General features: G+C 38.9%; 1 protein-coding gene across 24 annotated transcripts in view; it reads right to left on the minus strand.

Moving 5' to 3' along the window:
- Window positions 1-610: 610 nt before the first annotated feature.
- Window positions 611-20,832, minus strand: part of NEK7 (NIMA related kinase 7) — a 145,848-nt gene continuing 125,626 nt past the window's right edge. For 16 of the 24 annotated variants that reach the window (XM_089906364.1, XM_089906420.1, XM_089906379.1 and 13 more), the window contains one exon: window positions 611-3,616. In XM_089906364.1, coding sequence (XP_089762490.1) covers window positions 3,506-3,616 — 111 coding nt within the window. In that variant the 3' untranslated portion in view covers window positions 611-3,505. Of the gene's footprint in view, window positions 3,617-12,772; window positions 12,835-20,832 lie in introns of those variants that run through there. The other 8 variants (XR_016391873.1, XR_016391871.1, XR_016391877.1 and 5 more) reach the window with 4 other exon arrangements.

Below are 20,832 nucleotides of genomic sequence, written 5' to 3' on the forward strand. Positions count from 1 at the left end.
ATCTTGAACCTAAAATTTCCTATTACTTACAGTCACACATGCACACACACAGTGAGGCTGCAGGTTCCTTACTATCTGTCCTAGGTTATAAAATGAGCTATACTTCACCACAAGCTACTGGGAATGTGATCCTGATGTGTAAGGTATACCCCTCGCTCTACTACCAGCCTGGCAGATTTTATCCCATTAGGATCTTTCGGCCCCCAAGTCTCCAGACATGGTAGCGACTGTCACTTCCTATGTGAAAAGAACATTCCAACTATCTGTAATATTATTAGGGGTATACTACAGTGATAGGAATAGAATCTGTTGCCTGAGTTTTAGACACCTTTTATAATTTTAAGAAACTTTTCTTACTCAAAGACACTAAATGATGTACCAAAGAGAGAAGGGACAGGTGAAGATGTGCCTTCATTTAATGCATATTTAAAAGCCTACTTCTTAGGGTCTGTCAGCCCTCCACTATCACCACCCCCAACTGTTTTAATTCTCAGGCTTCTCCAAAATGATAGAGTTATGGAAATGAATAAGAACTGCTTCTGTAGATTAAGTGTTAAGTGAAATAAACAATGGTAGACTTTAGAGGAAAAACATCATAGATACATAAAAATTTTTACTGTACTTAATTTTTAATTTTTATTTATATTAGGATATTATACAATTTTCAAAGCTAACAACAGAGTCTTTTTAGTATGTGTGTTGGTAGCATAACAAAATAAAAGTACTTCACAAAAGAAGTCCATATTACAGTACTATTGAAATAGGAGGCATATGATAATTATGCATTCGTGGGTTATAAACATAATACATTCATTTTAAAGAAAAAAACATTTAATATGAATAACATTTTGGTTAAAATAAATATGCAAATGTTAACAGTAACACCTGAAGTGTATATTGATACAAGAATGGTGTTGTGTAATAGACACTATGTAGAATGGTAAGCGGTCATGAAGTGGCTGTCCTGTCTTACTAAATTCACAATCATTGCACATTGCTGAACGCTTTATTTATACAGGGATACGCTTCATCCACCATTCCTAAACCTCAGCACATGAAACAAAGTCACCCCATGTTGTGTCCTGGGGAACTGGTACCAAAGTCTAAAATAAGGGTTAGAATCAGATGTACCTTTCATTTTACTGTTCCTCATATCAACTCAAATGTTTTACTTAATCAATACAAAATTTACTTATAAGCAGAAATACAAAGAGAACATTTTATAGGTGATTATAAAAATTAATCATCTTCATAATTCTTTGACATGATCCCGTTCAAAATTAAAATTTGTTATGTGCAGTGGTTTCTGCAAGAAAAATATGAACACTTAGATAAAGATACAATGTCCAAAACGTTTCCATATGTAGAAAACAATAATGGACTTCCCTGATCAATAAGTTCTTCCCAACTATTCCCTTCCAGCAGATAGATTCACTTAAAAGTTTAAATCTCTGCTTAAAAGTCCTGTGAGGCGTTAAGCTGATGATTTTTAGATCCATGTATCTTTAAAGATTGCAAGAAAAAGGAGTGTATCTGTTCCAACTAGAGAACATTTCACCTCCATGAATCATATTACATTAAAATGAACATGACACTAACGGTCAACAGAAACAATTCCCTTCGTCACTCTGGAGAGGAGAGTGCGGGCGTCCAATGCGGTCAAAGTCACCAGAATCTGGGAGAAACGGCATGCCCGGCCCTCACATACAGAATGACCACCTCTCCTGTGTCTGTCCCGGGATAAAATTACCCTCCATTCAGAAATGTTTAAGATACTGTAGCTGACTAAATTTAGAAAAAAAGTTTACACTTCTGCCCTTTGTACATTTTTAAAGTTTACAAATGACTTGGACGTATTCAAATGATTGTAAGAAAAAATACTTCTGTGGAAAAAATAAAACTAGCAGTTATATGGGCTAAAGGTAGGTGTTCTCTGAGCATGAGGGTTTCCTGTTGGCAGGATTATTGTCCCAAGGTTACATGGTGGCATGGGCGTCCTTAGGCAGTGACTGCCACGCAGGCTTTTGACTTCACAACTCTGGGAGGAGCTGGTCACCACTAACATGAAGGCATTCAGGGAAAACATCTCCATGACAGCATTTACTAAACTCTGCCCATTTCCTTAAACTAGACAAAGTGTTACCACCTCTGTTATCTTTATGCATGAATACAGTACTTTGCCTAAAAGCTTCTCAATAGAAACGTTTAGCTCATAAAAATTCTGTTTGTGGTAGTGGCCAGTTTTCATTTCTTTAAACATATTCTAAAGTTACAACCTTGTCGGATAAATTGAAACAGTATCAACGTTCACAGCTACAGTACAATGCACATCCTTCTTCCTAACAAGACACGGCACCGTGCATACACAGTGGTCCAGATTTTCAAAATTGAAAAAAAAAAATGTTTTCAATCCAGGAAAAGTGTTGGTATATCAAATATTTATTTTAAGGTTATTATGTTGTCAGAAAATCTGAAACATTAGTGGATAAAATGCATGTACAATATAAATAGGAAAGTAACTTGAATAAAAAAAAATTTCTGAAGGGGATCAATCAGAACTTCAATAAAATCTATGAATAAAAACATATGCTTACACTATAGTGTACAATCATGAGTAGAGCATTTAAATTTATAAAGAAATTGAAAATAGTACTGCAGGATTATTCGAAGAATATTTTTCAAATGTACAAAGAACAGTAAAAACACACAGAAAAGCCTTGGGCAATGTGCAACTTGGAAAATTACTACCACACCAGCCAAACAAATCCTTAACCACTTTTTAAATGGATTCATTTATACCATTTTAATGCAAGGAGAATTTCAAAGATATTAAAGTAAAACAAAATAAAGCAGAAAACTCTTCAGTGTCTGACTCACATTTTATCCCCAAATCTTTTCACATTTAATAGTTGCATTTTGAATGTATAAGCTATTTTAAATCTATAAGAGTTTTAAAGCTTCTCAAATAGTTCATATGTCTACATTTATCTTTAAGAATCCTATTTGAAAGCTACAATGCTAAGAACTAAAACACATACTTCAAACTTTTAAAAATAAAATAATCACAAAAGTTCACAATTGGGTTCATCTCAAATGTCCATAAATGACTGGAGAGCAGCACACAAGGCACATGTTCAGATACCTTCCTCAGGCTGCACGTCTGTCCCAATGGGGCCAAGCCGAGCCGCCAACATTTGGCACTGAGAGTCTATCTGAACATGATTTATCAGCACAAAACTCAAAATAATTCTAAATATCTTTAGCCATTAAAAACCATCATGTTCCATTTGCTCTCCTAACACGCAATCTGATTATTCCAAAGTCACTGGGGTTTGCAAGAAGGTGACTTAAATTGGTACAAAATGAAGCTTAGATGAAAACTGGTTAAGGATTCAAAGCACACTAGCTCTGAAATATTAGTCTTAACACCCAAGAACAGGGAGGTATGATTTGCACAGAAATACTTGAACTTGGGTTGCTTACATCCTCCACGCCGTCCATGCGCTCAGCTGCTGGCCATGCAGGCATGCATCCTCTTGGCCACATCGTACACATATGTGATGTCTGGTCGCTTTTCTGGGTCTGGGTTGATGCACATGTTCACCAACTGCCGCAGCTGCAAAGAAGAAAAGACAACCTGCTTCAGGAAACCATTCTGGTCGGACAGTAACAAGGAACACACTTTGAACAGCTATAGACTTACAGGGTAAGTGTTCTGCTAAATGTTTATTTGGCTGGAAATATATGTGACCGCTGTCAATGACTTTACAATTAGTGGAAGGATCTAAGAAGCATATTCATTGGTGAGTGTTAATGTCAAGCATGGAGCATTCTCCATAATCAGAGGCTTTACAATGATCTTATGATCTTTCAAAGAAGTTTAATCAGAAGACAGAAGTCATGAAAGACAGTAAGTTTTAAACTCTAAGTCTCCAAATTAACTGAAGATCTCTACACGTTTATTTGATCTAAAGTTTACTACAATAGCCTTGACTGTAAGTTTAAATAGCTTACTATATATCTAAGTTTATACAAGGAAATTAGGATAAATGGCTATCACATACATTTATCATAAACCAATTTATATATTTGCATATATATATAAAGTTTTTATTAGTTTTAAAGTAAAAGCACTCCTCCAAACTAAGAATAATAAAGGCAAACTAAGTAACAAATAGTATTCTAATTCTCAACTGTATGAAGTAGTATTTATATCCTCATTTTATAGATGAGAGGACTGAGGTTTACTTATTGGGTTGGCCAAAAGGTTCATTTGGTTTTTTGCGTAAGATGGCTCTAGTAGCACTTAGTTGTCTTTAACTTTATTCAAAACAATTTTGTTAGATTGTATGTGACACCTGTCATATCAGCGTGCATTTAAAAAAAGACTTAGCAAAGTTGGTAAATTTTTGTGTAGCCATTTTAATATTGAAGATGGAAGAAAAAAAGCAACATTTTCAGCATATTTGTGACTGATTGAATGTGTCAAAAGTGGTCTGCGAAGTTTGGTGCTGGAGATTTCTTGCTGGACGATGCTCCATGGTCGGGTAGGCCAGTTGAAGTTGATAGTGATCAAATCAAGACACTAATTGAGATCAACGTTATACCATGAGGGAGGATAGCCGACACACTCAAAATATCCAAATCAAGCACTGAAAATCATTTGCACCAGCCTGGCTATGTGAATTGCTTTGATGTTTGGGTTCCACATAGGTTAAGTGAAAAAAACCTTCTTGACAGTATTTCCACATGCAATTCTCTACTTAAACGTAATGAAAACATACCATTTTTAAAACAAATTGTGACGGGCAATGAAAAGTGGATACTATACAATGGGGCAAGTGAAATGAAGCACCACCAACCACACCAAAGGCCAGTGTTTATCCAAAGAAGGTGATGTTGTGTATATGGTGGGATTGGAAGGGAGTCCTCTATTATGAGCTCCTTCTGGAAAACCAAATGATTAATTCCAACAAGTACTGCTTCCAGTTAGACCAACTGAAAGCAGCACTCGACAGAAAGTGTCTGGAATTAGTCAAGAGAAAACACATAATCTTCCATCAGGATGACGCAAGACCGCATGTTTCTTTGATGACCAGGCGAAAACTGTTACAGCTTGGCTGGAAAGTCCTGATTCATCCACCATATTCACCAGACATTGCACCTTCGGGTTTCCATTTATTTCTGTCTTTACAAAATTCTCTTAATGGAAAAAATTTCAATTCCCTGGAAGACTGTAAAAGGCACCTGGAACAGTTCTTTGCTCAAAAAGATAAAAAGTTTTGGGAAGATGGAATTATGAAGTTGCCTGAAAAATGGCAGAGGGTAGTGGAACAAAAGGGTGAATACGTTGTTTAATAAAGTTGTTGGTGAAAATGAAAAATGTGTCTTTTATTTTTACTTAAAAACTGAAGGCACTTTTTGGAGAACCCAATACATCACAGAAAACACATTTTGACAAATTAAGAAAATATCCTTCCATCTGATCCTACAGCCAATGAGTGAAGGATATAGAATTATTCTTAATTCTATTGCCATAGTTTATGAAAACACGCGTCCTTGTAATCTGGTCTTTCCCAGATGACAAGCCAAATCAAGAGGAAGAACCAGATTCTTTAGTATTTAAGTATGTCTTTGAAATTATTCAGATATTCTGAACACTTGCATTAACTCTTTCTCGCCAGTATAACAGCACATAAATTATCAAATCACTGTAATTTCTTCACAGTCCTCAACGTCCACCAGGAAGATTTTTTTCATCTGGAGGAAACAGAAGCTGGTGATAAAATCTGTGGGCTGAGTCTGTTAACAGTGCGACGAGGAAGTGAGAAAAGTCAGCTGGAAAGGTGTGTGGAAGGAGGCCCCCAGGGGAGGGGAGAGGAGGGGAGAAGATGGACGAGGCTGTGGAAGCCGGGCTCGCTCAAGGCACCTGCAGACCTGTGCCCTGAAGTAAGGCACTGTCTCCCAAGGTTTATTTCTTCATCTATTCAAAAAGGAGGCTGGAGTAGATAACCTATAAGGATTCTTCTAGCTCTAGCCCCTAGGTTGTATGATTCTACCAGAATGAAGTTTAATGATACGACTTCACATCCAGAAGTTCAACAACGCTGACAGTTAATGGTAGTCCCACTGAGAGGGTCTGAGGATTTTAATTTCTATTCTTTGCAGTGGTGCAGAGGATAGTATTCAATATTCTAAGGGGTATGGCCGTACACAAGGCATCTTACTAGGGTGATCTAAGAGAGATTTAAATCAGAAAGAGGTTGGCATTTTACCCATTAAAATAAAAACAAATACACCCAGTTATACACAATATAGAAAACAGCAGGAAAACTATAACGATACTTATATTTAAAAAGACAATGTTTTCTAACACGTCACCTAGTTGTCAGAAATTTTGTTTAGAGATGAAAATGATAAAAGAAGCAGAAAGGATACCTGTGGTACCAAAATTAATTCTATTTAACCAAGATACAAGCAGATGCAATAGCCATTTTTTGACTGAATGAAACTGCTGCACCCTTCAGGCTAGTCAAGAAACCTCACTTTTCCTGCACAGTAATTCAGAATAGGGTGAACTTTCCAACCTACTGTAGCAAATGCTTGGCCCTCACATGCTCCCGCCATGAGGATTGCAGCTGAAGGAGACAGGATCTCTGGCTCCCTGGGTGGAAGACGAGAGCCAGAAGTAATCGAAAGGGGAAGGGACCAAGAGTGAGGGAAATGGAGAGGTGGATGAGCATCGTAAGGACAGGCTTCACAGGGACACCAGGCGAAGCAGAAACCCCTCAGCAGATGGAGCCAGAATAACCCACCATGTGCTTTTTCCTCCCCATTTATGTGGCTCAATCTCCTTCAGATACGTGGTTTATTTTCTCATAAAGACTTTTCTGGGGGGGTGGAGACGAGATGGCAGAGTAGAAGGATGTAAGCTCACCTCGTCTTATGAAAACACCAAAATCACAACTGCTGAACAACCACTGAGGATAAAATTCTGGAACCTACCAAAAAAGATATCCTACATCCAAACACAAGGAAGAAGCTACAACAAGGCAGAAGGAGGGGCGCAATCGCAATAAAATCAAATCCCATACCTGCTAGGTGGGCAAGACACAAACTGGAAATAATTATATCACAGAGGTTTTCCCAGAGGAGGAGTGAAAGTTCTGAGCCCCACATCAGGCTCCCCAGCCTGGGTGTCTGGCAATGGGAGGAGGAACCCCCAGAGCATCTGGCTTTGAAGGCCAGTGGGGTTTGATTGCAGGAATTCCACAGGACTGGGGAAACAAACTCCACACTTGGAAGGCACACAGAAGGTCTCGTGAGCACCAGAACCCGGGGAAAAAGCAGTGACCTCATATGAGTCTGGGCCAGACCCACCTGCTGGTATTGGAGGGTCTCCTGCGAAGGTGGGGGGTGGCTTTGGCTCACTGTGGGGAAAAAGACACTGACAGCGGCAGTTCTGCCAAGTACTCATTGGCATGAGCACTCCTGAAGGCCACCATTTTCTCACCAAGACCTGGCTCCACCCAATAGCCTACAGGCTCCAGTGCTGGGATGCTTCAGGCCAAACGACCAACAGGGTGGGACCACAGTGCCACCCATCAGCAGAAAAGTCTTCCGGAGGCCACAGCTGCCTGCTAAACACACCCCTTGACATGGCCCTGCCCACCAGAGGGTAAAGACCAGGCTCCACCCACCAGCAGGCAGGAACCAGTCTCTCCCACAGGAAGCCTGCACAATCCTCTTAGATAGCCTCATCCACTAGGGGGGCAGACGGCAGAAACAAGAAGAACTATAACCCTGCAGCCTGCAGAATGGAAACTGCAATCACAGAAAGTAAGACAAAATGAGAAGGCAGTAGACTATATCCCAGAAAAAGGAACAAGATAGAACCCCAGAAGACAAACTCAGTGGAGATAGGAAATCAACCCAAAAAAGAATTCAGAGCAATGAGAGTAAAGATGATCCGAGATCTTGGAGGCACAGATTGAGAAGATACAAGAAATGTTTAACAAAGACCTAGAAGAACTAAAGAAAAACAGAGATGAACAATAACTGAAATGAAAAATATGCTAGAAGGAAACAACAGCAGAGTAACTGAGGGAGAAGAACAGATAAGTAACCTGGAAAACAGAATGGTAGAAATCACTGCTGCAGAACAGAATAAGGAGAAAAGAATGAAAAGAAATGAAGACACTCTAAGAGACCTCTGGGACAACATTAAATGCACCAACATTCGCATTATAGGGGTCTCAGAAGGAGAAGAGAGAGAGAGAAAGGACCTGAGAAAATATCTGAAGAGCTTCTAGCTGAAAACTTCCCGAACATGGTAAAGGAAACAGTCACCCAAGTCCAGGAAGTGCAGAGTCCCAGGCAGGATGAACCCAAGGAGGAACATGCCAGGACACGCAGTAATCAAATTGACAAAAATTAAAGACAAAGAAAAAAATATTAAAAGTAAGAAGGGAAAAGCAAAAAATAACATACAAGAGAACTCCCATAAGGTTATCAGCTGATTTTTCAACAGAAACTCTGCAGGCCAGAAGGGAGTGGCATGATATATTTAAATTGATGAAAGGAAAGAGCCTACAAAGAAGAATACTCTACTACCCAGCAAGGCTCTCATTCAGATTTGACAAAGAAGTCAAAAGCTTTTAGACAAGCAAAAGCTAAGAGAATCCAACACCACCAGACCAGCTTTGCAACAAATGCTAAAGGAACTTCTCTAGGCAGAAAAGAAAAGGTCACAACTAGAAACAAGAATATTATGAATGGAAAAGCTCACCAGTAAAGGCAAACATACAGTAAAGGTAGGAAATCATCCACACAGAAATATATCAAAACCAGCAATCATGAGGAGGTACACATGCAGGATACCGGAAATGCATTTGAAATTAAAAGACAAGCAACTTAAAATAATCTGTTTATATAAAGACTGCTATATCAAAACTTCATGGTAACCACGAAACAAAAATCTACAATAGATACACACAAAAACAAAAAGGAATCCAAACACAACACTAAAGTTAGTCATCAAATTACAAAAGAAGAGAACAAAAGAGGAAGGGAAGAAAAAAGACCTACAAAACCAAACCCAAAACAATTAACAAAATGGCAATAAGGACATACATGTCAATAATTACCCTGAACATAAACAGATTAAACACTCCAACCAAAAGACACAGACTGGCTGAATGGATACAAAATAAGACCCATATATATGCTGTCTACAAGAGACCCACGTCAGACCTAGGGACACATACAGACAAAGTGAGGGGATGGAGAAAGGCATTCTATGCAAATGGAAATCAAAAGAAAGCTGGAGTAGCAATACTCATATCAGACAAAACAAACTTTAAAATAAAGACTGTTACAAGAAAGAAAGAAGGACACTACATAGTGATCAGGGGATCAATCCAAGAAGAAGATAGAACAATTGTAAATATATATGCACCCAACATCGGAGCACCTCAATATATAAGGCAGATACTAACAGCCATAAAAGGAGAAATAGACAGTAACACAATAATAGTGGGGAAATTTAATACTCCATCTTCATCAATGGACACATCTTCCAGACAGAAAATTAATAAGGAAACACAGGCCTTAAATGACACATTAGACCAGATGTAGTTACTTGATATTTATAGAGCATTCCATCCAAAAGCAGCAGAATACACATTCTTTTCAAGTGCGCATGGAACATTCTCCAGGATAGATCACATGCTGGGCCACAAAATGAGCCTCAGCAAATTTAAGAAAACTGAAATCATACCACATATCTTTTCAGAACACAATGCTATGAGATTAGAAATCAAATACAAGAAAAAAACTGTAAAAAACATAAACACATCGAGGCTAAACATTATGCTACTAAACAACCACTGAAGAAATCAAAGAGGAAATCCAAAAATACCTAGAGACAAATGAAAACGAAAGCATGACAAATGAAAGCATGAGGTAAAAGCAGTTCTAAGAGGGAAGTTTATAGCAATACAAGCTTACCTCAGGAAACAAGAAAAATCTCAAATAAACCACCTAAACTTACACCTAAAGCAACTAGAGAAAGAACAAACAAGACCCAAAGTTAGTAGGACAGAAATCATAAAGATCAGAGCAGAAATAAATGAAATAGAAACAAAACAATAGCAAGATCAATGAAACTAAAAAGCTGGTTCTTTGAAAAGATAAACAAAATTGATAAACCTTTAGCCAGACTCATCAAGAAAAAAAGGGAGAGGGCTCAAATCAATAAAATTAGAAATGAAAAGGAAGTTACGACACCACAGAAATAAAAAGGACTCTAAGAGACAACTAAAAGCAACTTTATGCCAATAAAATGTACAACCTAGAAGAAATGGACAAATTCTTAGCAAGGAATAATCTCCCAAGACTGAACCAGGAAGAAATGGAAAATATAAACAGACCAATCACAAGTACTGAAATTGAAACTGTGACTTAAAAACTCCCAATAAGCAAAAGTCCAGGACCAGATGGCTTCACAACTGAACAACCGAATTCTATCTAACACTTAGAGAAGAGTTACTACCTATCCTTCTGACACTATTCAAAAAATCTGCAGAGGAAGAAATACTTCCGAACTCTATGAGGCCATCATCACCCTGATACCAAAGTCAGACAAAGATATCACACAATAAGAAAATTCCAGGCCAGTATCACTGATGACCACAGATGCAAAAATCCTCAACAAAATACTAGCAAACCAATTCCAACAATACATTAAAAGGATCATACACCATGATCAGTGAGGGTATCCCAGGGATGCAAGGAACTTTCAAGGTCTGCTTATCAATCCATGTGAATCCATGATCAACCAGCTGAAGAAGGAAAACCATATGATCCTCTCAATAGAGGCAGGAAAAGCTTTTGGTAAAAATCAACATCGATTTATGATAAAAACTCTCCAGAAAATGGACATAAAGGGAACATACCTCAACATAATGAAGGTCGTATTTGGCAAAACCACAGCTAACATCATACTCAATGGAGAGAAGCTGAGAGCATTTCCCCTAAGATCAGGAACAAGACAAGGATGTCCACTCTTGCTCACCTCTTTTATTTAACATAGTTTTGGAAGTCTTAACCACAGCAATCAGAGCAGAAAAAGAAATAAAAGGAATCCAAACTGGAAAAGAAGGGGTAAAACTGGCACTGTCTGCAGATGACATGATAGTCTACATAGAAAATCCTAAAGATGCTAACAGAAAACTACTAGAGCTCATCAATGAATTCAGCAAAGTGGCAGAATACAAAATTAATACACAGAAATCTCTTGCGTTTCTATACACTAACAACAAAAGATCCAAAAAAGAAACCCAGGAAACAGTCCCATTTACCAGCACATCAAAAACAATAAAATACCTAGGAATAAACCTACCTAAGGAGGCAAAAGACCTGTACTCTGAAAACTATAAGATGCTTATGAAAGAAATAGAAGATGACACAAACAGATGGAAAGATATATCATGTTCTTGGACTGGAAGAATCAATATTGTGAAAATGACTATGCTACACAAGGTAATCTACAGATTCAATCCAATCCCTATCAAATTACCAATGGCATTTTTCACAGAACTAGAACAAAAATTTTTTAAATTTGTATGGAGACACAAAAGACCCCGAATAGCCAAAACAATCCTGAGAAAGAAAAAGGAGCTGGAGGAATCAGGCTCCCTGACTTCAGATTATACTACAAAGCTACAGTCATCAAAACAGTATGGTACTGGCACAAAAACAGAAATATAGATCAATGGAACAGGACAGAAAGTCAAGTCTCAAGATAAACTCATGCACCTATGGTCACCTAATCTGTGACAAAGGAGGCAAGAATATACCATGGAGAAAAGATAGTCTCTTCAATAAGTGGTGCTGGGAAAACTGGACAGCTACATGTAAAAGAATGAAATTAGAACATGGTCTAACGCCACATAGAAAAATACACTCAAAATGGATCAAAGACCTAAATGTAAAACGAGATACTATAAAACTCTTAGAGCATAACATAGAGAACTCTCTGACATAAATTGCTGCAATATCTTTTTTGATCCTTCTCCCAGAGTAATGGAAATAGAAACAAAAATAAACAAATGGGATCTAATTAAACTCAAAAGCTTTTGCACAGCAAAGGAAACCATAAACAAAACGAAAAAAAAAAAAAACCCAGAATGGGAGAAAATATTTGCAAACAATGCGACTGACAAAGGATTAATCTCCAAAATTTACAAACAGCTCATGCAGCTCATTGTCAAAAGCAAAAAAACAAAAAGAACAACCCTATCAAAACATGGGCAGAAGATATCTCCAAAGAAGACATACAGATGGCCAAGAGGCACATGAAAGGATGCTCAACATCACTAACATTAGAGAAATGCAAATCAAATGAGATATCACCTCACGCTAGTCAGAATGGTCATCATCAAAAATCCTATAAACAATAAATGCTGGAGAGGGTGTGGAGAGAAGGGAACCCTCCTACACTGTTTCTGGGAATATAGACTGGTGCAGCCACCATGGAGAACATTATGGAGGTTCTTTAAAAAAACAAAAAATAGAGCTCCCATATGATCCAGAAATCCCACTCCTGGGCATATATCTGGAGAAAACCATAATTCAAAAAGATCCATGCACCCTAATGTTCACTGTAGCATTATTTGCAATAGCCAGGACGTGGAAGCAACCTAAATGTTCATTGACAGATCAATGGATAAAGAAGATGTGGTACATATATATACAATGGAATATTACTCACCCATAAAAAAGAATGAAATGATACTATCTGCAGCAACATGGATGGACCTGGAAATTATCATACTAAGGGAAGTAAGTCAGAGAAAAGACAAATATCATTGCTTATACGCAGAATCTAAGAAAAAATGATACAAATGAACTTATTTACAAAACAGAAACAGATTCACAGACTTAGAAAACTTATGGTTACTGGGGGGAATGGTGGGGGGAGGGATAAATTGGGAGTTTGGGATTGACATTAAAATGGATAACCAACAAGGACCTACCGTATAGCACAGGGAACTCTACTCAATATTCTGTGATACTGAGCATGTGTCTCAAGACTATGAGACTCACGCTTCCTTGGCATCTGCACCTGAGCCACATCACCTGTTCTTTCAGCATCAGAAGAAGTGTTTTTTCTCTTCTCAATTCTGTCACTGGAATCTCTTCCAGAATCTGAACTTTGTACATCAGTATCTAGGACCCAGGTGGCTCTGAATATTTAATGAGTGAATGATGAGTCCGTTATTCTTCTAAATTGTCAGTCTCTCCTCATCTGCTGATTCCTTCACCATACTATGTTAAGTACAGTTAAGTCTGTCCACGGAACTCCTCCTAACTGCTGCTACACCTCGTTTATTTGCTCTAAAACTAAACTCAAGGGTGACTAGAATCTGCACTCACTACCTCGAGTTCCTGAGCCCATGCAGCCACCTTTTTGGGCCCTCACCCCCAGCGGCACCACATTGCCCCACCCTGGCCGAGGTGGGCGGCGTGTGCAGGCACTACATCTAACGGCCCCCCCCCCGTGCCCTGGCTGCGAGTCCCTCCTCCCCCGGCTCCCTGACACCTTGCTGGTTCTCCTCCAGCTTCTCAGACTTTTCCTTCTAATTTTCTTTGTAGGTTTAAGGTGTGTCATCTACTGACAATCCCTCCAGTGTTGGTGGGCCCCAAAGCGCTTTCCTTATCCCTTTTCCCTTTTCCCTCCGCCTTCTTATCCTGCATCATCTTCTTCTGTGCTGCAACCACCGCCACGTGCCGAGGGTCACCAGACCTCCTCAGGGGCCCCATCCATGCACCCACCCCACCACTGCCCTCTGAACACATCTACCCACACGGACTTTAACACCTCATGTGAAACGTGTTCAGAACTGAGATCTTATTCTTTTTCTCCCCAGACCAGTTTTTCCTGTCTTGGGCAGTGCCTCCCATTTCTGAAGCCAGAATCTGAAATTTGTACAGACCCTCATCACACTTCTGCCCCCCTGCCCAACAATCACCAGCCAAGTCCTACTGGCTGAGAACACGCACTGTTCCTGTCACAGTCTCCACCACAACAGTACTGGAACACTCCTCCAACTGACAGCTTGCTTCCTTTTACCAGCTTGGCCTTCTGCTCTGGACCCCTCATGATGATGCCTGATACAGCTTCCCGCACACACTGATCATCCAGTAACACTCAATGGTTTAATTTTAAATCATTACCACTAGAAAGTGATGTCACGTGGGTTAAGGTATATCTGAGTTCCAATCAAGAGAGATGAGTTACAGGGTTCTGACAGGGAATGGTGGTTACTGGGTGATAACAGGTGGTCCTCCAGAGTAGAGAAACTAACAATCTCAGGTACTTTATTCAGGTACTCTGAGGCTGGTCTGACGTCCAACTGGTGAGCAGAGTGGTGAGATGCTTCAGCTTTGATCAAAAGTGTCAGCCTGACTTGCTGCTTGCTTTCCATTAAGTAAATCAGCGGAATAGAACCTATCACTGCAGTTCCTTGTCAAGGAATACATAATGGTGTACTGAATATCCAAAGACTGGACTTTCAAAAAATTTGAACTCAGAGAGTATTGAGACGTGTGCTACACAGCTCCTATCAAACCTGCTAAGAGGATGAAAACTTAGAGAAGACCTGGTAAGGAATACAATTCATCCTTATAACTTTGGATAATCTATGATGTATGCTTTAATCAAATTAGGCCACCAGAAGGCTGCACGCTGGGAGCACACTGGTTCATCCTGCTGCTAAATCACCTTTCCAAAACCATGCTTTAATGCTTGCCTTTGGCTTTTACCAAAAATCACTTAGGCATTTATTGTATAATTGCTGTGTAAGACAATGCCAGTGTATTACTCACAGACCCTTACAGGAGATATTCCTATCATAATTTAGTAGGAGAAGACTCTGTTTTCTCTGAAGAACAGGTACACTTCCTCCTTAAAACGAGAAACGATTTGCTTACTGTTTCCCGTGGAGCCATGACAGAAACACACAGATCTGCCTCAGCGGCTCTGTATAGGTATATTTACATGCCTCTTCTCTCCTTGGTCCTGAAGTGGACTTCTGTTCTATTTTAATAACCTGTAAGTCGTGTCTTTTATTGTAAGTTATCTCAAATCCTTTTAGAAAAATGGTGGACCGTAAACATGTTATGGGAGATTTATATAGGCCCGAATTCTTAATTTGATGGAGTTTTCTCTGATATAACTATTGGTTGTTCTAAAGATACATTTAAATAGACATATTAAACTAGCGGGGGGAAAATCAGTTGCAATAGTCTTTTGGCAAAGCAAGGGGAGAAAAGAATCACAACAAATAACTTACTGCTTTTTTTTTTTGGTACGCGGGCCTCTCACTGTTGTGAGAAAGCTCCCGTTGCGGAGCACAGGCTCCGGACGCGCAGGCTCAGCGGCCATGGCTCACGAGCCTAGCCGCTCCACGGTATGTGGGATCTTCCCGGACCGGGGCACGAACCCGTGTCCCCTGCATCGGCAGGCGGACTCTCAACCACTGCGCCACTAGGGAAGCCCAACTTACTACTTTTATATCACAAATGGCCATGGAACAAGTTTAGCTATTTAACAACTAAAAAGTTGGAGACTGTCTAGCAAAGGTAAGGGTTTTTTCTCTTCCTCTAATTAATGACTGTTCAACCCTATTACCATCTCTTATGTTGTTCCTATATTCTAATGTGACTCCCTCCAAAGAAAATGTACTTGAATTTTCACAGGGAACAATTTTTTTATATCAGGTTATGAATTTACACAGTGACATGATGAATCATAAAAACATGCCTCTAAGTTTTCTATCAGACAGTCAGACATTACATAATCAAAAAGAAAGAATTATCTTAGTGATCTCCCTCAGTATGAGTCTTACATTTAAAAAAAAAAGTTCCTGCAAACCTCTGGAAGAAACTACCTTAAAAATCCTGAACAACTATACAACACTTTGAGATGATTCTAAGTACTACATTATTAACTACGTTCAAGGAAGACATGTTCATATAATCACTTTAAGAATTTTATATATATTCCTATATGTCGGGCTTTAATTTCTAATAATAATGTCAGGCAATCACTTGCTCAAAAAAAATTGTGTTTAAATTGAGGGAATTAGCTTTCCATTTATTACTTTATAGAAATAACTCCAAAATCAGTAGATATTACATTAATAAAAATAAACAGGAGTAAATAAAAGAGACATTTCATGGTTTACGTTACCTCGAGAAAATTGTTTAGTCTGCCTTACTTTACATGTGTTTGTAAAAACGTACTTTGTTGTTGTTTTTAAATTGTTTTATAGGACAAGTTAAAAATAAAAGTCTTAATATGTAGGAGCCTTTACAAAAATCAGAGAAGAAATAACTGTGTAATTCAGATGTTTAAGGGACGTTTAAAAAGCAACACAGGGCTTCCCTGGTGGTGCAGTGGTTAAGAATCTGCCTGCCAATGCAGGGAGGCACAGCTTAGAGCCCTGGTCCGGGAAAATCCCACATGCCGCGGAGCAACTAAGCCCTGTGCCACAACTACTGAGCCTGCGCTCTAGAGCCTGCGAGCCACAACTACTGAGCCCATATGTCACAACTACTGAAGCCTGCGTGCCTAGAGCCCGTGCTCCACAAGAGACGCCACCGCAATGAGAAGCCCGCACACCGCAACGAAGACCCAACGCAGCCAAAGATAAATAGATTAATTTTTAAAAAACAAAAACAACACAAACGTTTAAGGGAGGAAAAGCATATAACATAAAAATAAAATGAATTGTCTCCAACATTTCTAAAGGATTATGAAATCATAAGCCACATGGAAATTAAAGAAGCAGAGAAAATGCAAATATATTCTGATCTATATATGTCTAAAGAAATGTCAAAGCATATAGGTTGGTACCAAAAATATTAAAAGAAGAGAGTGTCAACAGTCACTGTTGTCAGGGCGATAACCCACTTAAGCGTCAAGTTCAGTTGCGTACAGGTGATGAAAACAGGGCTCTCTGTGCATCGTGGCGCAAGGTCACAGACACAACTCTCGATAGAGTAACAAAGACCCTGCTCTTGGTACTGCTTCTCTTCCACCCCATCCTAATCCCTCTGAGACCAATTATGGTATATCAGTCTCCCAAACACACCCAGTATCCATCTACACAAGGACACATTTTAGCACCCCAAAGTGGGTCTAATACATTAACACGCACTATGTTTCGAAGCTTCAGATGTTTATACAAAATGAGGAGGCAGATCCAACGCATATGCCAAAGCGTCACTAGTGACTGACTTGGCGGGGAGGGAAGGGAAAAGAAAGCCCTCCTACACAGATACGTTACAAGGTAATGTTATGGCTCCGTTCCACAGAAAATCATTCAGTGTCTTCTGAAAACTCTGAAACGTCTTTACAAAGTTACAGGATGCGTAAAATATAGGGCACCACTTTGGATTCGTCTTCAAGGAGCGAGTCCCCAGTGTCACTTCAGAAGCATACGTGAACAAAGGGCCTGCTTAAATATATATATATATTTTTTTTTTCTTTTTTTCTTTTTTTTTTTTTTTTCCGGTACTGGGGCCTCTCACTGTTGTGGCCTCTCCCGTTGCGGAGCACAGGCTCCGGACGTGCAGGCTTAGTGGCCATGGCTCACGGGCCCAGCCGCTCTGCGGCATGTGGGATCTTCCCGGACCAGGACACGAACCTGTGTCCCCTGCATTGGCAGGCGGACTCTCAACCACTGCGCCACCAGGGAAGCCCTTAAATATATTTTTTAAAGAAAAATGAAACATTTAAAGCTTAAAGATCTACTCTTATATGGCAACTTTAAGTAAGGTGGTCAAGTGATATTATAAATGAGAGTTTCAAACTTACTAAAACCATTTTTAGGAAGGAAAATCAAATGTTATTAATAGTGTTTGAGATAACACTCAATGTTAATTTTAACAAATAATGGCACAGTTATAGATTATATTTAATATTATTAGATATCTCATTCTACATTTTAAAGTAAAATACTCTCATCTCACTTAGCGTTGGATTACATAACTATAAGAACTAGAGAAATATTTGTGAAAACAGATATACTTCCAAACATTATTCGTGCCATATAATGTCCCTCATTTAAATATTCTTGGGACAGTGTATTAGGAATAATCTTCTAGCACCAATTTAAATAACAATGGTTAACTTCCAGTAAGAACTCCAGGAAATTTATATAGTTGTATTAAAATTTGTGAAGGTAGCAACTATTTAGACTGGTCAAATGAATAAAAGGTTTTATAAACTATAGTTTAACTTCAAAATATGCAAAACTAATCTGTACGGGGCCCTTTCATCTTTTTTTCTTATTTACATAAAGTAGCTCTTTTATGAGCTAAAACAAAGGTCATGTTTTTTGTTACTGACTCAACTTAAAAAACTTCTTTAAGCATATTCTGAATTTAAATATAAACAGAAATTACCTGTAAGTATTAGGTTAAAAAGCCAGTTTTAATTTTTAAGGCTTCCACTTAGTACTTTGCTCTCCTTTCCTTAAGGGTAAACATTTAGGAAATGAAGCAATAAAATTACAACAAATCATAACATTTTTTGTTTAGCATGTCATGGATCGACACTTCTGATACCTTATTTGAAATACATGTAGTAGTTTTTACACATTCTAATATGTAAAACTCATTCCTACCCTTTTGCGAAAGTTCCTTATTCTTTCCCTTCAGTGTGGCGTGGCCCACAAGCTGCGGCCAGGCCAGGCAGAGGAGTGCCCTGAGGGAGCTGTGACCCTGCCTCTCTGCCCGGGACACAGTGCCCCCGGGAAGGGGCGCCCAGGTGACATGGTGGGTGAGGGTGGGGACAGAAAAGAGAGCACTGAGGAGCCCACGAGCCTGGGGTAGACCTGAGACTCTCCTTCCTCCTGCCAAAGGCTGCTTCCTTTGCTCTTGCAGCACAAGCAGTGGATGTCGTAAGGGGTGCCCTGGAGTCTAGTATTTGCTCTGTTACTTCTGGGTCTCTGTCTGCTCACGTGTAAAATGGGAATAATGCTGCAGACCTTCCTTCTTTAACAGGAAACTTCTTATGTGGGTGAAAGAAAATGGTGATTTCAGAAGTTGAAAAAATTTAGGTATTCCAATTTTATTTAAAGCCATGCAAATATAGTTACAATAACCTATAAGTATCTGAAATCAGTTTAGTGCAACTAAAAATTCATCATTATTATTTTGTTATTCATACATAATCAAGCATAGAAAGGATCCAGCTTTTTAATCCTTATATATTAAATACTCTGGAAAAATCAATACTTACCTAGTCTCAAGAATAATGAAAATGCCATGATGAGGTATCACCTCATATGGCCTCATCAAAAAGTCCACAGATAACAAATGCTGGAGAGGGTGTGGAGAAAAGGGAACCCCCCTACACTGTTGGTGGGAATGTACACTGGTGTAGCCACTATGGAGAACAGTATGGAGGTTCCTCAAAAAAACCAAAAATAGAACTACCATATGATCCAGCAATCCCACTACTGGGCATATATCCAGAAGAGGAGACAAAAAGTCTAATTCAAAAAGCTACATGCACCCCAATGTTCAGAGCAGCACTATTTACAACAGCCAAGACATGGAAACAACCTAAGTGTCCACTGACAGATGAATGGATAAAGATGGAGTGGTACGCATATACAATGGAATATTACTCAGCCATGAAAAAGAATGAAATAATCCCATTTGCACTAACATGGATGGACCTGGAGATTATCATACTAAGTGAAGTAAGTCAGACAGAGAAAGACAAATATTATACATCACTTCTATGTGGAATCTAAAAAATAATACAAATGAATCTATATACAAAACAGAAACGGAATCACAGACAGAAAACAAACGTACGGTCACCAAAAGGGAGAGGAAGGAAGGGAAGGAGGGATAAACTAGGAGTTTGGGATGAACAGATACGAAGTATTATACATAAAATAGGTAAACAACAAGGACCCACTGTATAGCACAGGGAACTATATTCAATATCTTGTAATAACCTATAATGGAAAATAATGTGAAAAATATATATGTATATAACTGAATCACTTTGCTGTACACCTGAAACACAATGTTGTAAATCAACTACACTTCAATTAAAAAAAAAAGAATAATGAAAATGATCTGGAAATTCTTATGCATTTGAGTGAAGTGGTAGGGAAGACTTTGCCAGTGTGCACCACTGAACTATTCCTGGAAAAAAACCCTCCCTCCTGCCTTCCATTTCTCTAACTTAAAAAAATAAAAAAGGAGGAGGGGGAATTGTGGCATTGTCTAAGAAAGGAAGAAATCATAATGGAAGTAATAAAAAAAAAATTGTCATTTAATAACATTAAAGAAAAAGATTATCATTTTGGAGGTGAATGTTTATGAGATTTCATCCATTCTCCATTAGTTCTTTGGATGTGACCTTTTAGGCTGATACTTTATAGGATAATTGCATATTTGAAAAGTAGTTCCATTAACTGAGTTTTAATAGTAACTGAAAAAAAAAAAAAAAAAAAAAAAACAAGCACTCTAGAAGGGCTTCCCTGGTGGCGCAGTGGTTGAGAGTCCGCCTGCCGATGCAGGGGACACGGGTTCGTGCCCCGATCCGGGAAGATCCCACATGCCGTGGAGCGGCTGGGCGCGTGAGCCATGGCCGCTGAGCCTGCACGTCCGGAGCCTGTGCTCCGCAACGGGAGAGGCCACAACAGTGAGAGGCCCGCATACGGCAAAAAAAAAAAAAAAATTTTTTTAATTAAAAACAATATATATATAAAATTACAAGGTAACCACAAGTACGGTGTC

The sequence above is a fragment of the Delphinapterus leucas genome, chromosome 1 (genome assembly GCF_059928025.1).
Source record: "Delphinapterus leucas isolate spDelLeu-1000000601 "Yukka" chromosome 1, BTC_Dleu_Yukka2, whole genome shotgun sequence".
In the NCBI taxonomy this organism is placed as follows: Eukaryota; Metazoa; Chordata; class Mammalia; order Artiodactyla; family Monodontidae; genus Delphinapterus; species Delphinapterus leucas.